At 39.2% G+C, this 25,967-nt stretch overlaps 2 protein-coding genes across 2 annotated transcripts in view; both read left to right on the top strand.

Annotated features, from left to right (window-relative positions):
• LOC122979669 overlaps positions 1-21,888 on the top strand; it is a 61,526-nt gene extending 39,638 nt beyond the window's left edge. Inside the window, exons 21-34 of the mRNA XM_044347323.1 lie at positions 14,013-14,327; positions 14,555-14,992; positions 15,217-15,531; positions 15,759-16,196; positions 16,421-16,735; positions 16,963-17,400; positions 17,625-17,939; positions 18,167-18,604; positions 18,829-19,143; positions 19,389-19,700; positions 19,934-20,245; positions 20,479-20,790; positions 21,024-21,335; positions 21,569-21,888. Coding sequence (XP_044203258.1) covers positions 14,013-14,327; positions 14,555-14,992; positions 15,217-15,531; positions 15,759-16,196; positions 16,421-16,735; positions 16,963-17,400; positions 17,625-17,939; positions 18,167-18,604; positions 18,829-19,143; positions 19,389-19,700; positions 19,934-20,245; positions 20,479-20,790; positions 21,024-21,335; positions 21,569-21,888 — 4,895 coding nt within the window. The remainder of the gene's footprint in view (positions 1-14,012; positions 14,328-14,554; positions 14,993-15,216; positions 15,532-15,758; positions 16,197-16,420; positions 16,736-16,962; positions 17,401-17,624; positions 17,940-18,166; positions 18,605-18,828; positions 19,144-19,388; positions 19,701-19,933; positions 20,246-20,478; positions 20,791-21,023; positions 21,336-21,568) is intronic.
• LOC122978981 (uromodulin) lies at positions 11,418-13,268 on the top strand. Its single transcript, XM_044346112.1, has 2 exons — positions 11,418-11,496; positions 12,420-13,268. Exons 1-2 carry the CDS (start codon positions 11,421-11,423, stop codon positions 13,232-13,234), a joined length of 891 nt encoding a protein of 296 aa, XP_044202047.1. The 5' UTR covers positions 11,418-11,420; the 3' UTR covers positions 13,235-13,268.
• Positions 21,889-25,967: the final 4,079 nt, after the last annotated feature.

Below are 25,967 nucleotides of genomic sequence, written 5' to 3'. Positions count from 1 at the left end.
ATAGTGCTAGCTACTATGGTCATCACAATTTAGAAATGAAATCCTAAATTAACATTAGCTGGTTGGAGATGAAGCAGAAGGTGAACTGCTACAAAAGTGTGTAGAGTCATTGCAGCATGAAGAAGATAAAGTTACTTAACATTTTTTTGTAGTGTGAATTTTTGCACTGCAGTTGTTTTTTTTTTATACATCTTGTGATGTATATGGACACATAGTCAGTGATGTAAGCTGGGGGTCTTTTCAACAGGTTTTTCAATATCAGACACCATCGCCCAGGCAATCAAACCAGGATTGATCACTTTGTGTCCAATTAGCATGTGTGGTTCATAGGTCTTGATTCACAGACATCTGCCATCTTGATGCCTTTCTGTGGCATTATTGATGTTCCTGAAGGCTCCCTTCCTATGCAGTCCTTTGATTTTGAAGTATTAGAGGAGAAAGCTCTACATTGCAGGTGTGTAAGGGTGTCATCAGGCATTGAGCAATGATACTGAAGAAGATCTTGCCTTCAACCCAAGTGAGATGGCTCTGAAGTGCTCAATGTTGCTTGTATTCTCCTCATTTTCAGAGATTCTCTGCAAACCTCCACTGCTGAGCTACCGTCTTCGCTTTCAAATCACCTTGAGGATCCTTCATAATCACCACAAGACCTGGGGCACCTCTTGGAGACCTTGTGAGGCACTCCATGAGAACTCCGAGATTAAGTTTTTCTAGTAGCTCTGATGACTATTTGTATCTCTTTCAAGGTTGTCTAATTGGTGTTGAACTTAATGGGTTCTGGTGGTGACATCAAAGCCCAAAAAATCTCCCAGTTCTCTCAGTTCTCTATTTTTATGGGTGTTGTTGAAGTACTGGTCAATCTCCTCTTTGGAGCAAGCAAAGTGGCCACTTCACTTCTGCCCAAGCAGATTCTTGGTGAACTTGATGGGGTTTGCCACAATTGCAGCTTACTTCCTCACTCTCTCTTTTCCCCTTCTTCTGTGCCACTGTGCACTGAGGAGGACGATGGTCTTCTTCTTCATGATGTTACAAAGATCTTTTAAGGCAGCCTTATTCTCCCCCCTTGCTTCCTTGCTGCTCCCTCCTTAGAGATTTCAGCTCTCGGCTTATTGTAGGTGGCTTATTCTTGTCTCCTGCCAATTTTGCCCCACGAGGCTTCTTGTCACGCGCTGCTTCATAATGCCAAACCTCTCAGCAGCAATGCTGACAGTGATGGTTGCCATTAAGTGGCACTTCTGATCTACATCACTGCTGACTGTGGCTTCAAGAATTCACTCCACCTCCACATCAAACTGGAACCATTCTGTCTTTTGTTATGTATTATGTTCTTTACTTTTGGCTTTGAATATCTGACATGTTATAAGTGAGGCGCAAATGTACTCAAATACTTCCTGAGATTTACTTAAACGTGTTTTCTTAACAATGTTATAGCCTGTGTGGCTGAGAGTTATATTTAAGTAAGGTTTTCTTTTTGAATGATGCCAAGTGCTGCAAATGCTTCGTAGCATACTTTCAGCAATAGGCCCAGTGGTGCATACAGACTCTTATCAGCATAAAGTGTTGAAAAAAATGTATTAGCACACTCCTCTTGTAATGGAACAAAGCACTGAGTCAACCATTTACCTTGGATGATAAAACGTTAGGAGGAAGTAAGTTTGAAATATGATAATATGACAGAATCTACAGGAAGGGGCACAATGACTCCAGTAAGTAATGATAAGAAATGAAAAACAAAATAATGTACATGTGTATATACTGCACACTGGGAGAACAAGAAAGCTCTCCATGTCTAGTGCACTGTTTTTTTTCCCCATGTTTCTTCCCTGAAATATGTATTTAAACCAAGTTGCTCCTGTAGTTTCAAAGAAACCTGTTTGATTCATCAAGACAAACTTTTTCAAAGACAGACATAAAATGGTGTAAAATGCACAGTAATATATATCAATGACATCGAGGAGATCATCACATGGTTGAACATTTTTGAAATCTGTTTATAATTGCACGTACATACTTCTTCCTTGGACAGAATAATCTTAATTCACGGTTCACTTATAATTTCTTCAGGGCTCCTATCAGTTTTGTACATCAAGCTTGAGAAACTGTATTCATCTCTAATGCACATTTAATGTTTTTAAAAATATAAATACATTATCTAAACATATGGTACATTGATGTGCAGCCTTAGTCCAACATTGAAAAGTGTCACTCTTTATATCTTAATGTTCACACAGCGCACTCTCTCCTCAAGCAAGGTTGTCAAAGTTGATGTCAGTTAAAAGCACAGAAAATACATCTGTATGTTTGTTTAACAGGACAAAATTACATTTTTTATAGCATTCTGATTTGATTTAGGAGTCTTCATAGCTCTTGGTGAAACATTAATAATACATTTTAACAGCAGGGAATTGCTACAAATAAACTAAGGGAACAATCACTGGGTCACCGATCTGTTTTATTGTATCTAATTTGTACAGGGAATATTTGTAAAAGGTTGCCTTGACAACAGTTTCTACCCAGCTTTATACCTGAAACCTGGTACTGATTCATGGACAACACTCTCACCAAACTGCACTACTCAAGCAGATCAGAGCAGAGCTTTGGCTTTGATTATTTGATATGTTTTAAGTGATGTACAAATGTATTCAAAAACTTCCTGAGAAGTATACAAACATGTGCTTTCTTAACAATGTTACAGCCTGTGTGGCTGAAAGTTGTATTTGAGTAAGGTTTTTGTTTTTCTTTTTCTTTTTTTTCTCTTTTTATTTAGTGAGATGAGACAAAACAGGTGATAAAAGACAAAACAAAACGTAATACAATAGATGATATGACAGGATTTGCACAACAAGACAAAACACAGCAGAAAAGAAAGATTCAAATGTTAGTTTGATATGGACTGTGTGTATAAGGGAAGGTATAGGGCAGTCTGTAGTACAGGATTTCTGTTTGTGTGTAGGTGTGAGTGTGTATGTAAGTGTAGAGGAGCAATCAGGGTGAGTGGTTATAAGGGCAAAAAAATAAATAAATAAAAAGTTAGTAATACTCATGATAATAACAAGTAAAAATATATAAATAAATAAATTAATAAAGAAATAAATAAATACATCTGGAGAGGGACCGGAAAGGAACAAGGAAAAAAGAGAAATTTTAGAATTAACAAGAATAATAATGTTGAATTTTCTCAGTAGGGGAGGCTGGTGATGGTGACAGTTTCAATTCTAGTGGATAATGCTATGCTGATGATTTTGATGTCTCTATTGATTAGAGATAGAGGGCAATAGCTGGAGGGAAGGGTGCGATTTTACCGGTTTTTACTAATTCTTGTGTCATTCTGAAAAAAGAGGTGAACTAGTTTGCCAGATGTGTCTAAAAAAAACTCAGCAGGGAAGCCATTGGGGCCTGGTGCTTTATTAGAGGATATTTGCAAGGATGCTTTGCAGTATTCTCCTGATGTAAATGGTTTATGTAATGTTTCAGCTTGGTTTTCTGTTAGTGTGGGTAGGTCTGTGTTATGGAGGACTTTATTTATATCTTAAAGATCTGGTTCTTTATCTGATGTGTATTGATGGTAGAATGTTTGGAAGGTGTTTTTTATTTCTGCTTGTGAGATCAGGATTTTCCCTGCTGAGTTTTTTACAGCTGTTGAAGTTGATTTGCGAGAAATTTCCAAGATTTATTATTATATTTAAAATGCTCATGTTTAAGTTGTTGTATTAAAAACTGTTTTTTTTATTGTTATGTCAGACATACCTAATTTATATTTCCTAAACCTGTTGAGGTTTTCTGCTGTGGGAGTTTTGGCATGAATATTTTTTAATTCTTTGATTTTTAGTTCTAAATTATTTTTATGTGCTGTTTCTGTTTTCTTTTGTAAAATGATTATTAGATTATTTTTCCCCAGATTACTGTTTTTGCAGTTTCCCAGGTTGCTGAGTTATTTGGAGTTATTTATATCAGTGAAGGATGCCCGCTCATTGCTTAAAAACCTGTCAAAGTCTGGGTCTTTAAGCAAAGAGATACTGAAGCTGGAGGGTTGTTTATGGAATTGTTTACTGTGTAGATGTAATGAGATAGGAGCATGATTACTTATTATAATTGAAGGGATTGAGTATCAGTTATGTCCTGTATGATCGATTCACTAGTTAGGAAAAAGTCGATACGAGAGAACGAATGATGTAGTGGTGAGAAATATGAAAATTCTTTTGCTGTTGGATTATTTATTTGCCGACTGTCGTCAAGTCCAAACTCCTCCATATACTGTTTTATTGCCTCTGTGGATTTCCATTTCCTGCTTGCTATTCCTGCTCAGTCTATTGCTGGGTTGAGAACTGTGTTAAAATCACCCCCAATGATAATTTTGGAGTCTGTGAAATTACATAATGATGTGAAGAATCTATGAAAGACGGGAGGGGGTCATCTGTGTTGGGTTTGTAGATATTTGCTATGGTCAGACTGGTGTTATTGATTGATGTATTTAAGATATGGCGATATGAGTTAATGGGATTCTCTTGTGAATTAAATAACTTAATTGATTTTAATGTGTGGTCATTAGAGTTTGACATATGGGTTTCTTGAAGTAGGCAGATATCTGGATTTAGTTGATTTAAGTGAATAAATATTTTATTCCTTTTAATTTAGGAGCCAATCCTACGTATATTCCAGTTTTCATTAATTAATTTTAATTGATTTAAGTGGAGCCATGATTCAGGATTATTGGTGAAATACATTCTGGTAAATGCTTGTTTTGAGTGGCGTGTTTGTGTGTGTGTGTGTGTGTGTGTGTGTGTGTGTGTGTATTTGCTTCTGCTGTCACATGCAATCAGACGGGGAGGGGGAAATGATAGCGACAAAAACAACAATAAATATTTACATATACACATGAAAACAAGCATAATAAGTAAGGTTTTCTTTTTGAGTGATGCCAAACGCTTCAAGAAAATTGCAGAAAACGTGTTTTGTAGAATACTTTCAGTAATAGGCACACTGGTAAATACAGACTCTTATCAGCATAAATTGTTGTAAAAATCGTAATAGCACACTCCTCTTGTAATGGAACAAAGCACTGAGTCAACCATTTACCTTGGATGATGAAATATGAGGAGGAAGTGAGTTTTGAAATATAATAGTATGACATAATTCTCAGGAAGGGGCACAATGACTCAAAACTGTCTAGTACACTGTTGTTTTCCATGTTTGTTCCCTGCAGTACGTATTTAAACCAAGTTGCTTCTATAGTTTCAAAGAAACCTGTTTGATTCATAAAAAACAAACCTTTTCAAAGCCAGACTGTTAAATATATAATGAAATATAACATGGTGTAAAATGCAAAGTAATACATGATATCAATGACATCAAGGGGATCATCACATGGTTAATGTTTTTTTAAACCTGTTTATAATTGCATGTACGTACTTCTTCCTTGAACTTGAACAAAATAATCTTAATTCATGGTCCTCCTCCAATTTCTGGAAATGGATGCCAGTGACAGTTAGTTAAAATGTGTAAGACTGTAAATGAAGACTAGAGGGATAAACTTTCATGCTCATAAACTCATTGTACTTTCTGGCATTTCATTATAGTCACTGCTGTTGACAAAAGGTGATTATAAATGGGCCACTCCGTAGATACATTAACACTGTAATGTGCAAACTTTTGAAGATCGAAAGATTTCTAGTGTCTTTCAACACTGACCTGAGACTGATTGTTGTAGCATAAAATATATTGACTAAGGACTTTGTTTGTGTGCCAATGATTTCAAAAGGCAATGAGTGTAAGTTATTATATAATTTTTGATTAATAAGTAACTGTTTTGATGAGATATGAATCAGTGCTGTCAATGACCCATTGAAGTGCTTCACTAATGAATGGTGAGCACTAACACAGGCCTATAAATTCTCACAGTCTCACTCACTGAGAGATTTACACTTTCAACTTTTTCCTGGATTCCCACACAGTCTCTCCAAGGTATGTTCAAACACTGGCAAAGTAATGAATTTTATGCACAGCAGCAGTTTGGAAATATAGATTTAAGATTGTCCATTTGTGTTGAATTTGCCATTTCACTAAGTTGGCATATTGTGCAGTTTTCTGGGGTTTATTAAGACATCTTTGTTGTATTTTTTACCCACTGCCTCATAATGCCAAACCTCTCAGCGGCAATGCTGACAGTGATGGTTGCCATTAAGTGGCATTTCTGATCTACATCACTGCTGACTGTGGTTTCAAGGATTCACTCCCCTTCCACATCAAACTGGAACCGTTCTGTCTTCTTATTAGCTGCTGGTCACTTGACCCACTGATGTTCAGATGTTCTGCCTTTGGGTTGAGCGTGCAGTGCATGGCGGTTCTGGCCACCGTGGGGTGACACCAGGCCGGGCACCTCCTAATAATAATAATAATAATAATAATAATAATAATAATAATAATAATAATAATAATAATAATAATAATGATAATAATAATAATAATAATAATCTTTATTATACTGTATTTATACAGCACTTTCCAAAAACTCTGAGACCCGGTGACCCAAGAAGCCTAGCTGCTGCTGTAGATTGTCTCAGCAAAGTCAACTGTTGGATGGCACAAAATTTCCTTCAACTCAACAATTCAAAAACAGAGGTCATACTGTTCAGTCCCCCTAATCCAAATAACCCCATCAGTCTTGGTCCCCTATCCACCTACACGAAGCCCACCGCCAGAAATCACGGAGTGCTGTTCGATTCAGGTCTAAGTTTCAAACCGCACATTAACAAAGTTGTTCAGTCTTGCTTCCTCCAAATCAGAACCATTTCCAGAATTAAGCCAACGCTCCACCATTCAGACCTTGAAAAAATCATCCATGCTTTCATTTTCTCTACACTAGATTACTGCAACTCCCTCCTTTTCGGTATTACACAAAAATCCCTGTTCCACCTCCAACTAGTTCAGAACACAGCAGCTAGGCTTCTTACTGGTTTTAACAGACTACATCACATCACCCCAATCCTGGCTTCTCTCCATTGGCTCCCTGTTCATTTTAGAATTGATTTTAAGATTTTACTGATCACTTTTAAAGCACGTCTGGGTCTGGCTCCAAGCTACATAACAGATATGCTGACCCCGTACGAGCCAGCCTGCAGCCTTAGATCCTCAGGTGGGGCCCTTCTGGCTGTTCCAAAGTCGAGGCTTAAATCTAAAGGTGACTGTGCTTTTTCCGTCAGGGCCCCACGACTTTGGAACGACCTGCCTGAGGAGATAAGGCTCGCAGAATCAGTAACTTCTTTTAAATCACTTCTTAAAACCCATTTTTATAGACTTGCTTTTATTTAATGTTCATTGATTGTTTGATCATCTTTCTTTTAAACTGAGACTGATTGTAGTAGCATAAAATATATTGACTAAAGACTTTGTTTGTGTGCCAGTTATTTCAGAAGGCAATGAATGTAAGTTATTATATAATTTTTGATTAATAAATAACTGTTTTGATGAGATATGAATCAGTGCTGTCAATGACTGATCTACATCACTGCTGACTGTGGTTTCAAGGATTCACTCCCTCTCCACATCAAACTGGAACTGTTCTGTCTTCTTATTAGCTGCTGGTCACTTGACCCACTGATGTTCAGATGTTCTGCCTTTGGGTTGAGCGTGCAGTGCATGGCGGTTCTGGCCACTGTGGGGTGACACCAGGCCGGGCACCTCCTAATAATAATAATAATAATAATAATAATAATAATAATAATAATAATAATCTTATACTGTATTTATACAGCACTTTCCAAAAACTTTGATGCAGGAGAGTTGGTAGCCAAAGACCCTGCAGACAGGGGCCTCCAGCAGATATTCCCAGTTCACCCTCACTATACGTTTGGTCTACGAGGTCTGTCTGGCACCTGATCCAGCTCACCAACAGGCGCTGATCAGTTGACAGCTCTGCTTCTCTTTCACCTGAGTGTCCAAGACATATGGCAACAGATCTCATGATACCACTAAAACATCAATCATCAATTTTTGGCTTAAGGGGTTTTGGACTTTTGCACTTATGAACATTGTATTCATTATGGCCGATGCATGACTAACAGAGAAGTCCAATAACAAAGCACCACTTTGGTTTTATATCAGGCCAGCCGTTCCTCCAAATCCCCAGCCCAGGTTTATTCATTGTTGTCCGCATGAGGGTTGAAGTCCCCAAGCAGAACTATGGAGTCACCAGGCAGGACCCCATCCAGAAACATCAAGCAAGCCGGATACTCTGAATTGTTGTTTGGTATGTTCCTATAAACAACAATCAGAGCCTTTCTCCCAGTGACATGTAGTTGCAAGGAGGCAACCCTCTCACTCCACCGGGAGAACTCCAATACAGTAGCGCTTAGCTGGGGGGTCTCACCCTGGGCAATTCTGAAAAAGAAGAGTCCAGCCCCTCTCCAGGAGTTTGGTACTGGAGAGGTTTTTTTGTTTCTGGCTGCAGGGTTCACATTTGTAGACAGGGAGCCAAGATGGCTTTGTAAAATTGGGGTGGACTTTGAAGGACAAAAAAGAATGTTTTTTGATTTAGCTGGGGAATGTTTTGGGACATCAGTCATGTTATTTCTGACAGACCAGATAATAAATAATAAAAGTTGACTCCTTCACTGGTGTATGGGACATAAATGGTGTCCCATACATAAATGGTGAAACGATGGTACTGAATATGTACCGTATGTGCTGCCTGTATGTTAGTCCATCCAATCATTGTTACTGTAATTAAGACTGAGTTACTGGTCCCCATATTGAAAATGTTTTCCCTTACTCTTCTGCAGAAAGGTCAGGTCAACAGGATCTGGCAGGGATATTCATTATCTTACAGTATCTTGAACCCAGGTCCTCCATCTGAAGGACAATTTTCTAACTGCTTGACCAAGCACTGCTGCTTTTATAAGCACAGCCTCTCAAGCTGACATAATTGCTCAACTCCCTCCCCTTGTCATTTTATTGATGCATCACAAGAAACGTGTAAGAAATTTTAAAATTTTTTTAGTGATAAGGTCATGGAAATAAGGCAACAACACCTACACGAAGCCCACCGCCAGAAATCACGGAGTGCTGTTCGATTCAGGTCTAAGTTTCAAACCGCACATTAACAAAGTTGTTCAGTCTTGCTTCCTCCAAATCAGAACCATTTCCAGAAATAAGCCAACGCTCCACCATTCAGACCTTGAAAAAATCATCCATGCTTTCATTTTCTCTACACTAGATTACTGCAACTCCCTCCTTTTCGGTATTACACAAAAATCCCTGTTTCACCTCCAACTAGTTCAGAACACAGCAGCTAGGCTTCTTACTGGTTTTAACAGACTACATCACATCACCCCAATCCTGGCTTCTCTCCATTGGCTCCCTGTTCATTTTAGAATTGATTTTAAGATTTTACTGATCACTTTTAAAGCACGTCTGGGTCTGGCTCCAAGCTACATAACAGATATGCTGACCCCGTACGAGCCAGCCTGCAGCCTTAGATCCTCAGGTGGGGCCCTTCTGGCTGTTCCAAAGTTGAGGCTTAAATCTAAAGGTGACTGTGCTTTTTCCGTCAGGGCCCCTCGACTTTGGAACGACCTGCCTGAGGAGATAAGGCTCGCAGAATCAGTAACTTCTTTTAAATCACTTCTTAAAACCCATTTTTATAGACTTGCTTTTATTTAATGTTCATTGATTGTTTGATCATCTTTCTTTTAAACTTTTTTAAACTTTTTATCTTTCTTTTAAACTTTTTATCATTTCTTTATTGTCTTTCTTTGCCTTTAGCAGCCATCTTTTTAAGGTCAGATCTGTTATTGTTTTCTGTTTAATGTCTTTGCTTTGCATTGTACTGCTTTTGCTTTGTCTGTCAAAGCATTTTGTAAACTCTGTTTTTAAAAGGTGCTATATCAATAAAGTTATTATTGTTATTATTATATAAGGATGTCTTTTTTTCAGGGCAAATGGTTTGAAATTTGTAATTAAAACATGATGTCATCATAAAACATATCTATTCATGACAAATGTAAAAAATGTCTCTCTGTCACTATGTGTTGTTATGTATTGTGTTCTTTACTTTTGGCTGTGATTATCTGACATGTTTTAAGTGATGTGCAAATGTACTCAAATACTTCCTGAGATGTACATAAACATTCTTTCTTAATAATGTTATGGCCTGTATGGCTGAAAGTTGTATTTGAGTGAGGTTTTCTTTTTGAATGATACCAAACACTTCAAGAAAAGTGCAGAAAATGCTTGGTAGAATAGTTTCAGTAATAGGCACACTGGTGCATACAGACTCTTATCAGCATAAATTGTTGTAAAAATCATAATAGCACACTCCTCTTGTAATGGTACAAAGTACTGAGTCAATCATTTACCTTGGATGATGAAATATGAGGAGGAAGTGAGTTTTGAAATATAATAGTATGACATAATTCTCAGGAAGGGGCACAATGACTCAAAACTGTCTAGTACACTGTTGTTTTCCATGTTTGTTCCCTGCAGTACGTATTTAAACCAAGTTGCTTCTATAGTTTCAAAGAAACCTGTTTGATTCATAAAAAACAAACCTTTTCAAAGCCAGACTGTTAAATATATAATGAAATATAACATGGTGTAAAATGCAAAGTAATACATGATATCAATGACATCAAGGGGATCATCACATGGTTAATGTTTTTTTAAACCTGTTTATAATTGCATGTACGTACTTCTACCTTGAACTTGAACAAAATAATCTTAATCCATGGTCCTCCTCCAATTTCTGGAAATGGATGTCAGTGACAGTTAGTTAAAATGTGTAAGACTGTAAATGAAGACTAGAGGGATAAACTTTCATGCTCATGAACTCATTGTACTTTCTGGCATTTCAGTCACTGCTGTTGACAAAAGGTGATTATAAATGGGCCACTCGGTAGATACATTAACACTGTAATGTGCAAACTTTTGAAGATCAAAAGGTTTCTATTGTCTTTCAACACTGACCTGAGACTGATTGTAGTAGCATAAAATATATTGACTAAAGACTTTGTTTGTGTGCCAATTATTTCAAAAGGCAATGAATGTAAGTTATTATATAATTTTTGATTAATAAGTAACTGTTTTGATGAGATATGAATCAGTGCTGTCAATGACCCATTGAAGCGATTCACCAGTTAATGGTCAGTATGATTCTTTGAGCACTATAACACAGACCTATAAATTCTCACAGTCTCACTGAGAGATTTACACTTTCAACTTTTTCCTGGATTCCCACACAGTCTCTCCAAGGTATGTACAAACACTGGCAAAGTAATGAATTTTATGCACAGCAGCAGTTTGGAAATATAGATTTAAGATTGTCCATTTGTGTTGAATTTGCCGTTTCACTAAGTCGGCACATTGTGCAGTTTTCTGGGGTTTATTAAGACATCTTTGTTGTCTTTTTTAACAGGTTTGTGTCCTGGATGTTGTCCAGAATGGGGGTGCCTGGAGGTTTATTGTTGATCCTAATTTTGCAGATTATTACGGGAAGCACTTCAGGTAAACCATCGGACATCTCATCATCTTGGGTTGCACATTATGACACATATTCACTGTGTAATTGCTTTTTCCCTTTTGATTTTTGGAAACTTAAATAGATTTGGTACATTTTCCCCCCTTTTGTGTCACACATGAATGAACTTCTATTGAAAGACTTTAATCAATTGATGCATTGAATTTGCCTCCCCACACATAAATCATAACTGCCAGCATCATATATATCGGGATGGATTACACAAATTCTACCCTCATAAATAATAATAATAATAATAATAATAATAATAATAATAATAATAATAATAATAATAATAATAATAATAATAATAATAATAATAATAATAATAATAATAATAATAAACCTGTTAACTTTAAATTTTCTCAGTAATTCTCTCATATTTCCACTTCAAATTTAGATAACATTTGACACTATCAATGTCACATATTCTTACACTGACATAGATATCAATATCTGAGATGCCTTTTTTATGACAGTCCTTAATTGGAACATTCTAGATGACTTACATAACACAACATACTTTCACACATACTATGCTTTATTGCTTAATATGCCTTTGTAATAATAATCCACCATGAGACAGGTGCCATATTTCAAGACCCCTTGAAACCTCACATCCAGTATATAAGAACATAGTAATGCGATAATAATATTGTTAAAATACGGATATCTAATCCAGATGTAAAAGCTGGCAATCACACTCTTAGCTTCAATTTATTTCTACAGATACTACTCTGAGGAGATTTGAAAAGACCTTCATAAATCAGTGTGACTTTACTCATAGACTGCCTAATTAAAAAGTATTTATGTCGCTTGAATGTAATAGCTTTACTTTCACTGTTTCATTCAGAAAAGCTGCTGAAAATAAGTAACAGCCTGCATCACACTATCTCTCTGCTTTTCACAGGGACACTTGTAGCCAGTTGTGATTTGTGTCATGATGAAGCCACCTGCCAGGAGTCACGAGAAAGAGGCGACACCTTTGCCAGCCAGGCGCTCTCTTGTGTCTGTAAAGATGGTTATGTAGGCGATGGTCTCACCTGTTACAGCACAAAACTCTGCAGTGACTCTTCTTGCTGTAGCCAAGGTTATCATTGGTCGCCAGACAGCGGCTGTGTGGACACTGACGAGTGCTCCCTCCCAGACTCGCCCTGTGCTCCACCTCAGGTTTGCCAAAACACACCAGGCTCCTTTGAATGCATGGAGCCTTCCTCCAGCACCAGATCAGGCCCCTCTTCCCAGTCTGTCCAGTTCAACTGTGGAGACAATGTTTGTCCTATAGGCATGGACTGCATCGGAAATAATGGGCATGACTGTGCCGACCCCTGTGACCACTACACTGTACTGGATGATGAGTGGCGTTCAACTAATAATACAATGAATCCGATTCTACACTGTGACATAAATGTTAACTGGCAAGGCTGGTATCGCCTGTTCCTGGGGCAAACCAATGCTCATATTCCAGAGAGGTGCGTAGCTGAGCAAAGTTGTGGAACCGATGCTCCTCTGTGGATAACAGAACCTCATCCAACACAGTCAAAGGAAATTGTAAATCGCAATGTGTGTGGTGCCTGGAGAGGCAACTGCTGCACTTTTCGCTCACACGTCATACATGTCAAGCTCTGTTATGAAAACTATTATGTCTACAAACTTGTGAAGCCAATAGGATGCCATCTTGCATACTGCACAGGTATTGTTCTATTTGAAACATCTTTACAGTGATACAAAAAATTAAATTTGCTCACCTAAACCATGGATTTAATGTCTTCTGAAGACACCACTTGTTCTTAAATTAACCATTTATGAAAATTTTTTTCATTGTTCTCTGTTGTTAACAGAGGTTAACAGAACCGAACCTGCAGTTGCTTCAACCACACCTGATCCAAGACCACAAAGCTCCACCATTGCTCAGGTGACATCTGACATCACGGACGTAACAACAGCAGGTAACAGCACAGCAGTTGAGGGGCAGGTCCGCCTGGCTGATGGAAACAGTTCCTGCTCTGGTAGAGTCGAGATCTTCTACCGAGGACAGTGGGGCACAGTGTGTGACGATGCCTGGGAACTGACTGATGCTCAAGTGGTGTGCAGACAGTTGGGCTGTGGCAGGGTCCTGTCAGCACCACAAAGTGCACGCTTTGGACAGGGCGAAGGGCCTATTTGGTTGGATGATGTCATGTGCACAGGCAGCGAATCAGAGCTCAGTGAGTGCGGACACCAAGGGATTGGATCTCACAACTGTGGACACCATGAGGATGCTGGCGTAGTCTGTGAAGGTAAACACAAATTTGAGCAGCTAAAGTCAATGAAATCTCGCTGTGTAACGGTCTGTCTATGGTATTATATTTAGGATTTTAGTCACCATCTGTTACAGAAATATGATATATGTGATTTACACTTCACTTTTATTTTATTTATTCCATTTTTGGTTTCTCACAGATATCATTGTTTTCATGAAGTCCATCTTTCAACACTATTATGTTGTATGCTTTTCTGTTAGCTGGTTCACCAGTGAGGCTGGTCAACTCTGACAACCGCTGCTCTGGCAGAGTGGAGGTCTACCATGAAGGACAGTGGGGGACAGTGTGTGATGATGCCTGGGACCTGAACGATGCCAATGTGGTGTGCAGACAGCTGGGCTGTGGCGAGGCTCTTTCAGCTCTACAAAGTGCAGCTTTTGGACAGGGCAGTGGACCCATCTGGTTGGATGATGTCAGCTGTTCAGGAAATGAACCATCGATAACAGACTGCAGACATCAAGGATTTGGGGTCCACAACTGCCGTCACGTTGAAGATGCCAGTGTTGTTTGTTATGGTAAATGTTTATTATTCACATTAAACAGGGAATTTCCTCATCAATAAGTTTTACTTTTTACCACACAAAATATATTTTGCTTTGTAGCAAAATAAGTCAACACTTGGTGCCCAGTGATAAACCAATCATGTTGACCTATGATAAAGACAGGGGGCTTTCTACTTATTAATGCTGATAACAGTGCAGGCTGTTGTTGTCTTGTGAGTTCACAGAGACTTTTCTTTTAGTTCAACCAGAACTCAACAGCACAAATTTACCAACCACACCTGATCCAAGACCACAAAGCTCCACCATCGCTCAGGTGACATCTGACATCACGGACGTAACAACAGCAGGTAACAGCACAGCAGTTGAGGGGCAGGTCCGCCTGGCTGATGGAAACAGTTCCTGCTCTGGTAGAGTCGAGATCTTCTACCGAGGACAGTGGGGCACAGTGTGTGACGATGCCTGGGACCTGACTGATGCTCAAGTGGTGTGCAGACAGTTGGGCTGTGGCAGGGTCCTGTCAGCACCACAAAGTGCACGCTTTGGACAGGGCGAAGGGCCTATTTGGTTGGATGATGTCATGTGCACAGGCAGCGAATCAGAGCTCAGTGAGTGCGGACACCAAGGGATTGGATCTCACAACTGTAGACACCATGAGGATGCTGGTGTAGTCTGTGAAGGTAAACACAAATTTGAGCAGCTAAAGTCAATGAAATCTCGCTGTGTAACGGTCTGTCTATGGTATTATATTTAGGATTTTAGTCACCATCTGTTACAGAAATATGATATATGTGATTTACACTTCACTTTTATTTTATTTATTCCATTTTTGGTTTCTCACAGATATCATTGTTTTCATGAAGTCCATCTTTCAACACTATTATGTTGTATGCTTTTCTGTTAGCTGGTTCACCAGTGAGGCTGGTCAACTCTGACAACCGCTGCTCTGGCAGAGTGGAGGTCTACCATGAAGGACAGTGGGGGACAGTGTGTGATGATGCCTGGGACCTGAACGATGCCAATGTGGTGTGCAGACAGCTGGGCTGTGGCGAGGCTCTTTCAGCTCTACAAAGTGCAGCTTTTGGACAGGGCAGTGGACCCATCTGGTTGGATGATGTCAGCTGTTCAGGAAATGAACCATCAATAACAGACTGCAGACATCAAGGATTTGGGGTCCACAACTGCCGTCACGTTGAAGATGCCAGTGTTGTTTGTGAAGGTAAATGTTTATTGTTCACATTAAACAGGAAATTTCCTCATCAATAAGTTTCACTTTTTACCACACAAAATATATTTTGCTTTGTAGCAAAATAAGTCAACACTTGGTGCCCAGTGATAAACCAATCATGTTGACCTATGATAAAGACAGGGGGCTTTCTACTTATTAATGCTGATAACAGTGCAGGCTGTTGTTGTCTTGTGAGTTCACAGAGACTTTTCTTTTAGTTCAACCAGAACTCAACAGCACAAATTTACCAACCACACCTGATCCAAGACCACAAAGCTCCACCATTGCTCAGGTGACATCTGACATCACAGACGTAACAACAGCAGGTAACAGCACAGCAGTTGAGGGGCAGGTCCGCCTGGCTGATGGAAACAGTTCCTGCTCTGGTAGAGTCGAGATCTTCTACCGAGGACAGTGGGGCACAGTGTGTGACGATGCCTGGGACCTGACTGATGCTCAAGTGGTGTGCAGACAGTTGGGCTGTGGCAGGGTCCTGTCAGCACCACAAAGTGCACGCTTTGGACAGGGCGAAGGGCCTATTTGGTTGGATGATGTCATGTGCACAGGCAGCGAATCAGAGCTCAGTGAGTGCGGACACCAAGGGATTGGATCTCACAACTGTAGACACCATGAGGATGCTGGTGTAGTCTGTGAAGGTAAACACGAATTTGAGCAGCTAAAGTCAATGAAATCTCGCTGTGTAACGGTCTGTCTATGGTATTATATTTAGGATTTTAGTCACCATCTGTTACAGAAATATGATATATGTGATTTACACTTCACTTTTATTTTATTTATTCCATTTTTGGTTTCTCACAGATATCATTGTTTTCATGAAGTCCATCTTTCAACACTATTATGTTGTATGCTTTTCTGTTAGCTGGTTCACCAGTGAGGCTGGTCAACTCTGACAACCGCTGCTCTGGCAGAGTGGAGGTCTACCATGAAGGACAGTGGGGGACAGTGTGTGATGATGCCTGGGACCTGAACGATGCCAATGTGGTGTGCAGACAGCTGGGCTGTGGCGAGGCTCTTTCAGCTCTACAAAGTGCAGCTTTTGGACAGGGCAGTGGACCCATCTGGTTGGATGATGTCAGCTGTTCAGGAAATGAACCATCGATAACAGACTGCAGACATCAAGGATTTGGGGTCCACAACTGCCGTCACGTTGAAGATGCCAGTGTTGTTTGTTATGGTAAATGTTTATTATTCACATTAAACAGGGAATTTCCTCATCAATAAGTTTTACTTTTTACCACACAAAATATATTTTGCTTTGTAGCAAAATAAGTCAACACTTGGTGCCCAGTGATAAACCAATCATGTTGACCTATGATAAAGACAGGGGGCTTTCTACTTATTAATGCTGATAACAGTGCAGGCTGTTGTTGTCTTGTGAGTTCACAGAGACTTTTCTTTTAGTTCAACCAGAACTCAACAGCACAAATTTACCAACCACACCTGATCCAAGACCACAAAGCTCCACCATCGCTCAGGTGACATCTGACATCACGGACGTAACAACAGCAGGTAACAGCACAGCAGTTGAGGGGCAGGTCCGCCTGGCTGATGGAAACAGTTCCTGCTCTGGTAGAGTCGAGATCTTCTACCGAGGACAGTGGGGCACAGTGTGTGACGATGCCTGGGACCTGACTGATGCTCAAGTGGTGTGCAGACAGTTGGGCTGTGGCAGGGTCCTGTCAGCACCACAAAGTGCACGCTTTGGACAGGGCGAAGGGCCTATTTGGTTGGATGATGTCATGTGCACAGGCAGCGAATCAGAGCTCAGTGAGTGCGGACACCAAGGGATTGGATCTCACAACTGTAGACACCATGAGGATGCTGGTGTAGTCTGTGAAGGTAAACACGAATTTGAGCAGCTAAAGTCAATGAAATCTCGCTGTGTAACGGTCTGTCTATGGTATTATATTTAGGATTTTAGTCACCATCTGTTACAGAAATATGATATATGTGATTTACACTTCACTTTTATTTTATTTATTCCATTTTTGGTTTCTCACAGATATCATTGTTTTCATGAAGTCCATCTTTCAACACTATTATGTTGTATGCTTTTCTGTTAGCTGGTTCACCAGTGAGGCTGGTCAACTCTGACAACCGCTGCTCTGGCAGAGTGGAGGTCTACCATGAAGGACAGTGGGGGACAGTGTGTGATGATGCCTGGGACCTGAACGATGCCAATGTGGTGTGCAGACAGCTGGGCTGTGGCGAGGCTCTTTCAGCTCTACAAAGTGCAGCTTTTGGACAGGGCAGTGGACCCATCTGGTTGGATGATGTCAGCTGTTCAGGAAATGAACCATCGATAACAGACTGCAGACATCAAGGATTTGGGGTCCACAACTGCCGTCACGTTGAAGATGCCAGTGTTGTTTGTTATGGTAAATGTTTATTATTCACATTAAACAGGGAATTTCCTCATCAATAAGTTTTACTTTTTACCACACAAAATATATTTTGCTTTGTAGCAAAATAAGTCAACACTTGGTGCCCAGTGATAAACCAATCATGTTGACCTATGATAAAGACAGGGGGCTTTCTACTTATTAATGCTGATAACAGTGCAGGCTGTTGTTGTCTTGTGAGTTCACAGAGACTTTTCTTTTAGTTCAACCAGAACTCAACAGCACAAATTTACCAACCACACCTGATCCAAGACCACAAAGCTCCACCATTGCTCAGGTGACATCTGACATCACAGACGTAACAACAGCAGGTAACAGCACAGCAGTTGAGGGGCAGGTCCGCCTGGCTGATGGAAACAGTTCCTGCTCTGGTAGAGTCGAGATCTTCTACCGAGGACAGTGGGGCACAGTGTGTGACGATGCCTGGGACCTGACTGATGCTCAAGTGGTGTGCAGACAGTTGGGCTGTGGCAGGGTCCTGTCAGCACCACAAAGTGCACGCTTTGGACAGGGCGAAGGGCCTATTTGGTTGGATGATGTCATGTGCACAGGCAGCGAATCAGAGCTCAGTGAGTGCGGACACCAAGGGATTGGATCTCACAACTGTAGACACCATGAGGATGCTGGTGTAGTCTGTGAAGGTAAACACAAATTTGAGCAGCTAAAGTCAATGAAATCTCGCTGTGTAACGGTCTGTCTATGGTATTATATTTAGGATTTTAGTCACCATCTGTTACAGAAATATGATATATGTGATTTACACTTCACTTTTATTTTATTTATTCCATTTTTGGTTTCTCACAGATATCATTGTTTTCATGAAGTCCATCTTTCAACACTATTATGTTGTATGCTTTTCTGTTAGCTGGTTCACCAGTGAGGCTGGTCAACTCTGACAACCGCTGCTCTGGCAGAGTGGAGGTCTACCATGAAGGACAGTGGGGGACAGTGTGTGATGATGCCTGGGACCTGAACGATGCCAATGTGGTGTGCAGACAGCTGGGCTGTGGCGAGGCTCTTTCAGCTCTACAAAGTGCAGCTTTTGGACAGGGCAGTGGACCCATCTGGTTGGATGATGTCAGCTGTTCAGGAAATGAACCATCGATAACAGACTGCAGACATCAAGGATTTGGGGTCCACAACTGCCGTCACGTTGAAGATGCCAGTGTTGTTTGTGAAGGTAAATATTTATTGTTCACATTAAACAGGAAATTTCCTGTGTAAACATTTCCTGTGTCTCGCTGTGTAACAGCCTGTCTATGGTATTATATTTAGGATTTTTGTCACCATCTGTTACAGAAATATGATATATGTGATTTACACTACACTTTTATTTCAGTTATTCTATTTTACCTTCTCACAGATATCATTGTTTTTCATGAAGTCCATCTTTCAACAATATTATGTTGTATGCTTTTCTGTTAGCTGCTTCAGTGAGGCTGGTCAACTCTGACAACCGCTGCTCTGGCAGAGTGGAGGTCTACCATGAAGGACAGTGGGGGACAGTGTGTGACGATGCCTGGGACCTGAACGACGCCAATGTGGTGTGCAGACAGCTGGGCTGTGGCGAGGCTCTTTCAGCTCTACAAAGTGCAGCTTTTGGACAGGGCAGTGGACCCATCTGGTTGGATGATGTCAGCTGTTCAGGAAATGAACCTTGGATAACAGACTGCGGACATCAAGGATTTGGGGTCCACAACTGCCATCACACTGAAGATGCCAGTGTTGTTTGTGAAGGTAAATGTTTACACAGGAAATTTCCTGTGTAATCATTTCCTGTGTCTCGCTGTGTTACAGCCTGTCTATGGTGCTATATTTAGGATTTTAGTCACTATCTGTCACAGAAATATGATATATGTGATTTACACTACACTTTTATTTAATTTATTCTATTTTACCTTCTCACAGATATCATTGTTTTTCATGAAGTCCATCTTTCAACAATATTATGTTGTATGCTTTTCTGTTAGCTGCTTCAGTGAGGCTGGTCAACTCTGACAACCGCTGCTCTGGCAGAGTGGAGGTCTACCATGAAGGACAGTGGGGGACAGTGTGTGATGATGCCTGGGACCTGAACGACGCCAATGTGGTGTGCAGACAGCTGGGCTGTGGCGAGGCTCTTTCAGCTCTACAAAGTGCAGCTTTTGGACAGGGCAGTGGACCCATCTGGTTGGATGATGTCAGCTGTTCAGGAAATGAACCTTGGATAACAGACTGCGGACATCAAGGATTTGGGGTCCACAACTGCCATCACACTGAAGATGCCAGTGTTGTTTGTGAAGGTAAATGTTTAAACAGGAAATTTCCTGTGTAAACATTTCCTGTGTCTCGCTGTGTAACAGCCTGTCTATGGTATTATATTTAGGATTTTTGTCACCATCTGTTACAGAAATATGATATATGTGATTTACACTACACTTTTATTTCATTTATTCTATTTTACCTTCTCACAGATATCATTGTTTTTCATGAAGTCCATCTTTCAACAATATTATGTTGTATGCTTTTCTGTTAGCTGCTTCAGTGAGGCTGGTCAACTCTGACAACCGCTGCTCTGGCAGAGTGGAGGTCTACCATGAAGGACAGTGGGGGACAGTGTGTGATGATGCCTGGGACCTGAACGACGCCAATGTGGTGTGCAGACAGCTGGGCTGTGGCGAGGCTCTTTCAGCTCTACAAAGTGCAGCTTTTGGACAGGGCAGTGGACCCATCTGGTTGGATGATGTCAGCTGTTCAGGAAATGAACCTTGGATAACAGACTGCGGACATCAAGGATTTGGGGTCCACAACTGCCATCACACTGAAGATGCCAGTGTTGTTTGTGAAGGTAAATGTTTACACAGGAAATTTCCTGTGTAATCATTTCCTGTGTCTCGCTGTGTAACAGCCTGTCTATGGTACTATATTTAGGATTTTAGTCACTATCTGTCACAGAAATATGATATATGTGATTTACACTACACTTTTATTTAATTTATTCTATTTTACCTTCTCACAGATATCATTGTTTTTCATGAAGTCCATCTTTCAACAATATTATGTTGTATGCTTTTCTGTTAGCTGCTTCAGTGAGGCTGGTCAACTCTGACAACCGCTGCTCTGGCAGAGTGGAGGTCTACCATGAAGGACAGTGGGGGACAGTGTGTGACGATGCCTGGGACCTGAACGACGCCAATGTGGTGTGCAGACAGCTGGGCTGTGGCGAGGCTCTTTCAGCTCTAGAAAGTGCAGCTTTTGGACAGGGCAGTGGACCCATCTGGTTGGATGATGTCAGCTGTTCAGGAAATGAACCATTGATAACAGACTGCGGACATCAAGGATTTGGGGTTCACAACTGCCATCACACTGAAGATGCCAGTGTTGTTTGTGAAGGTAAATGTTTAAACAGGAAATTTCCTGTGTAAACATTTCCTGTGTCTCACTATGTAACAGTCTGTCTATGGTATTATATTTAGGATTTTAGTCACCATCTGTTACAGAAATATGATATATGTGATTTACACTACACTTTTATTTTATTTATTCCATTTTTGGTTTCTCACAGATATCATTGTTTTCATGAAGTCCATTTTTCAACAATATTATGTTATATGCTTTTCTGTTAGCTGGTTCAGTGAGGCTGGTCAACTCTGACAACCGCTGCTCTGGCAGAGTGGAGGTCTACCATGAAGGACAGTGGGGGACAGTGTGTGACGATGCCTGGGACCTGAACGACGCCAATGTGGTGTGCAGACAGCTGGGCTGTGGCGAGGCTCGTTCAGCACTACAAAGTGCAGCTTTTGGACAGGGCAGTGGACCCATCTGGTTGGATGATGTCAGCTGTTCAGGAAATGAACCTTGGATAACAGACTGCGGACATCAAGGATTTGGGGTCCACAACTGTGGTCATGGTGAAGATGCTGCTGTGGTCTGTGAACCCATTTGAAAAAATAATATACTTGTATTTCATATATTGCAAAGTATGTTTCAAGTACATTTGAAATATTATTATTTTAAATAGATTGAAAGTATATTAATTTGAAGCTATCATGAAATACTTAATAGTATATTTTTCCTGTATTTAGTTTAAAATTGAAATATGGTGTACTTTTAATAAATACACTTCTGTCAAATATATTTTGAGTAAGATTCTTTTTTTTTTTTTTACATTTTATTTACATTTTAATTACAAAAGAAAAACAGACCAAAAACAAACAACACAAATATACAACACAAGGACAGTATGCTAGAAGTTACAGACATAAAGCAAAAAGAAATAAATATAACATACTTTCTTACGAAACCATTACATCACCAATCCTTCTTGACCGGACTTCTCCGTTCTACCTACAAGGATTGAGTTTCAATTTCATTGTGCTGGTTTTATATCCCGAACAGTCAAAACACTTCTTAACTTTAATGTCTTTATATTGTCTTTTATAAGTGTCTATGGTCTATCTAAGCCATTGCCTCTGTAAAGCCCCTGTAGGGCCGAGGCTGCACGTTCCAACATCATCATTGCTATGAAGTCCTTTAGCTAGTGTTTCAAACAAAAACAGTTTAATTTCCTTACTTTCCAATTCATAAGAATGATCGTTTTCACAGAAAGGAAAGCCAATGTTCTCAGGTGTTGTGTTTCAATTCATCCACTTTTACTCGCAACAAACACATTTTTTGTGGCATAGTGATACATCCGCATTTAATATTGAACTTAACATTTTTTGTACCCCCAAAATTGTCTTATTTCTGGACAGTGCCATAACATATGTATTAGAGATCCTCTCTCTCTCTCTACAGCCATACCAATATAGATCTGACATATTAGGATTACTTTTGTTCAGCTTCTGTGGAGTTATATATATTCAATATAAAATCTTCATCTGTGTAAGTTTATATCTAACACACTTTGATGAGTAATTTGTATGTCACATAATAGAGTCCTATTGTTGTGGTAGGTTGTGGTAGGTGTTTTCCTGGATCACGTTCCCATTGTGATTTGACTTTATCCATGCCACTACAGAAGAAAGAGAGAAATAAGTCTGTAAAGTTTACTTTCTGCCTCTATTTTTTACAATCTCTTCCAATTTATTATCTGTATCTTTATCTGAGGCCAGTATGGTACCTTGAGATATGAGTTTCTGTACTATAGATTTCAGCTGTAAATATTTCAGAAAACACAGATAATTGAGGTCGAAATTAGCTTGAAGCTCATTGAACATCATTATTCTCTCCTGCTTTACAATTTGGCCTAGATTCTTAACGTTGTGGCCTTTCCATTCCTTATTAATAAGAGTCTTCCCTCCAGCAGTGAATAATGGGTTCTCCCATAAAGGACATGAGGGCAAAACTAATCCACTGATTGCACATTTCTTTTGAATTATTTTTGCTATTTCACATGAAAAACTAATAATTGGGTTCTTAATGTTTATATTGACCTTTGTACAATACCACAAAAAAGAAAGAGATACTTGTTTTTTACTCTCACCAACAATTTTCTGCTCCAGCTACATCCAACTGCCGATCTCACACTGTTCGTGATAGACCCAGAGCATGGGGTATTTGCCATTAAAGGCCAAATAGTATGTATATAATTGCAGTATCCCTACTCCTCCTTTATTTCTATTTTCTTTAATTTTCTTTAGTTTTTTAAAACTGATTCTTGTTTTTTTATTCCCCCAAAGAAACTTTATAAAAAGCTGTTTAATTTCTTTAAACCAATAATCAGGTAATTTAAGTGGAATTGAAGATATGATAAAAGACAGTTTGGAGAAAACGTTCATTTTTATTTATCTCTGCTCTGCCCCACAAGGATAGCAGAAGTGTTCCCTATCTGGTAAGAGCTTCTCTAATAGTTTTAATCAGTTTAGGACCATTTATCTTGAATATCTTCTCAATGGGGGGAATTATATTAATACCAAGATATTTCAGTCTCTCTTTCTTTCAAACTATCTGAGTTATGGCAGGATGAGCTGGAAAAGTCGTGCAGTTGAGCAGAGTCGCTTCCCTCTTGTTCCAATTTACTTTATATCCTAAAAGATTGACAAACTCATTTATGAGCTTAAATAAGTGTGGCACTGAGATTGCTGGATTTGAAAGAGTTCAAATATATCATCTGCATATAAAATTATTTAAAAATCATACCCATATACAGTAAAGTAATACCACTTATTTGTTGGTTAGCTCTAATAGCACATGCCAGGGGTTCCAATGCCAAGATAAAAATCTATTGGTGAGACTGGACATCCTTGCCTTGTATATCTAGTTAGCTCAAAGAATGAGTACACAATTCTGTTTGTTTTAACACAGGCAAGTGGATTGTAATAAAGTGCCCTAATCCACTGTATACATATAGGTCCAAAGCCGTATTTTCCTTAAGTATGAAATAAATAAGGCCATTCGATCCTGTTGAATGCTTTTTCAGCATCCAGCGATAACATTACCGCTGAAGTGAAGCAGCTCTGTACATTACATGAAAGATTCTTCTCATGTTGCTTGAAGCATTCTGGCCTTTTACAAATGCTGCTTGGTCAAAATGGACCAATGAGGGCACCACTCTTTCAAGACGTATTGCAAGTATTTTAGCGAATAACTTGCAGTCGTTGTTAAGCAGACTAAGAGATCTGTAATTTCTAATTTGCATATGATCTTTGGTATTGTTGAATAATGTCTGAACAGCTGTTCAGACATTATAATATCATTATATAGCACTGTAAGAAAAGGAGTCAAAACATCCTGAAAACATTTATAAAACTCAATACTCCAAGTGTCTTACCGTTAGACAGACACTTTATGGCCAGTTTTACCTCTGCATCGGTAATATATTCCTCAAGTTCTTTTTTGTCTGTCTCTTTAACTGAAGATAAACACATATTACTAAAAAAAATTGTGAGCTTCCTTTAAAATCGAATGAATCGCTAATTCATATAATTTCATGTAATATGTTTTAAAACAGTGATTAATTTACTTTGGGTCTTGTATAAGTCTTCATTACAATATTTGATATTAAATGTTTTGATTCTATTTTTCTTAGTCTCATTGCCAGCATTTTGCCTGCCTTCTCACCAGACTCAAAATATTTTCTTTTAAGTTTAAACAATGTGAATGTGGTTTCTTCATGCATTATTTCTTGCAATTGTGCTCTGCAAAGTAACACAGAGTACTTTAATATGTGATTGTCTGGTTCCCTAATATGTCTTTTTTCAAGCTTGTTCAGTTCTTCTTTTAGGGAATTTTCCCTCATTCTTCTCCCTCTTTTTAGCAGTTAAGTAACTAATTATCCATCCCCTACATGTAACCTTAAATATTTCCCATACTATCTGTATTGATGATATTGAATTCATATTTAAAGTGAAATACTCCTTTACTTTGGCCCTTATTGAGGAGAGCAGAGCAGAGTACATTTAAGTACATGTTAATACAGTTTAAAGTCTAACTTATAATATATGTTAGGAATATTAAGTTACACGGAAGAGTACTGGAAATGCTCAAGCAATATGTATAATATTCTAATGTAAATGTACTTCAGGAGTGCCTGAAGTTTTTTTTTTCTTTTATGTGATGACCCTTTTCTTCAAGAGCACCTGCATTTTTCTTGAGTTTTATATGATCAAGACAGTCCTCTAGCACACTACTACCTCTTTTTCACAAGTTTACACTTAAAGTGTACTGGAAATGCTCAAGCAATATGTATAATATCCTAATGTAAATATACTTGTAATCTATTTCAGTACATTTCATGTACATTATAAGTGCAACGCAGCAGAGTATATTTAAGCACATTGGTAGTATACTTTAAAGACAGCTACATTTTTAGGAGTTTTCAAGTACATTTAAAGTATATTGGAAATGCTCAAGCAGTATGTGTAAATACACTAATGTAGATATTTTTGTAATCTATTAATGATAGATTTTATGTACACTCAAAGTACAATTTACATTACATTATAAATGTATTTCAGTTGTACTGTAAATCAAAGAACAGAATGAGGAAACATAAAACAAGTAGTACATTTGCAGTATATAAAG

Source organism: Thunnus albacares, chromosome 3, assembly GCF_914725855.1.
Source record: "Thunnus albacares chromosome 3, fThuAlb1.1, whole genome shotgun sequence".
Lineage (NCBI taxonomy): Eukaryota > Metazoa > Chordata > Actinopteri > Scombriformes > Scombridae > Thunnus > Thunnus albacares.
This window is presented reverse-complemented; position numbering and strand designations above follow the sequence as displayed.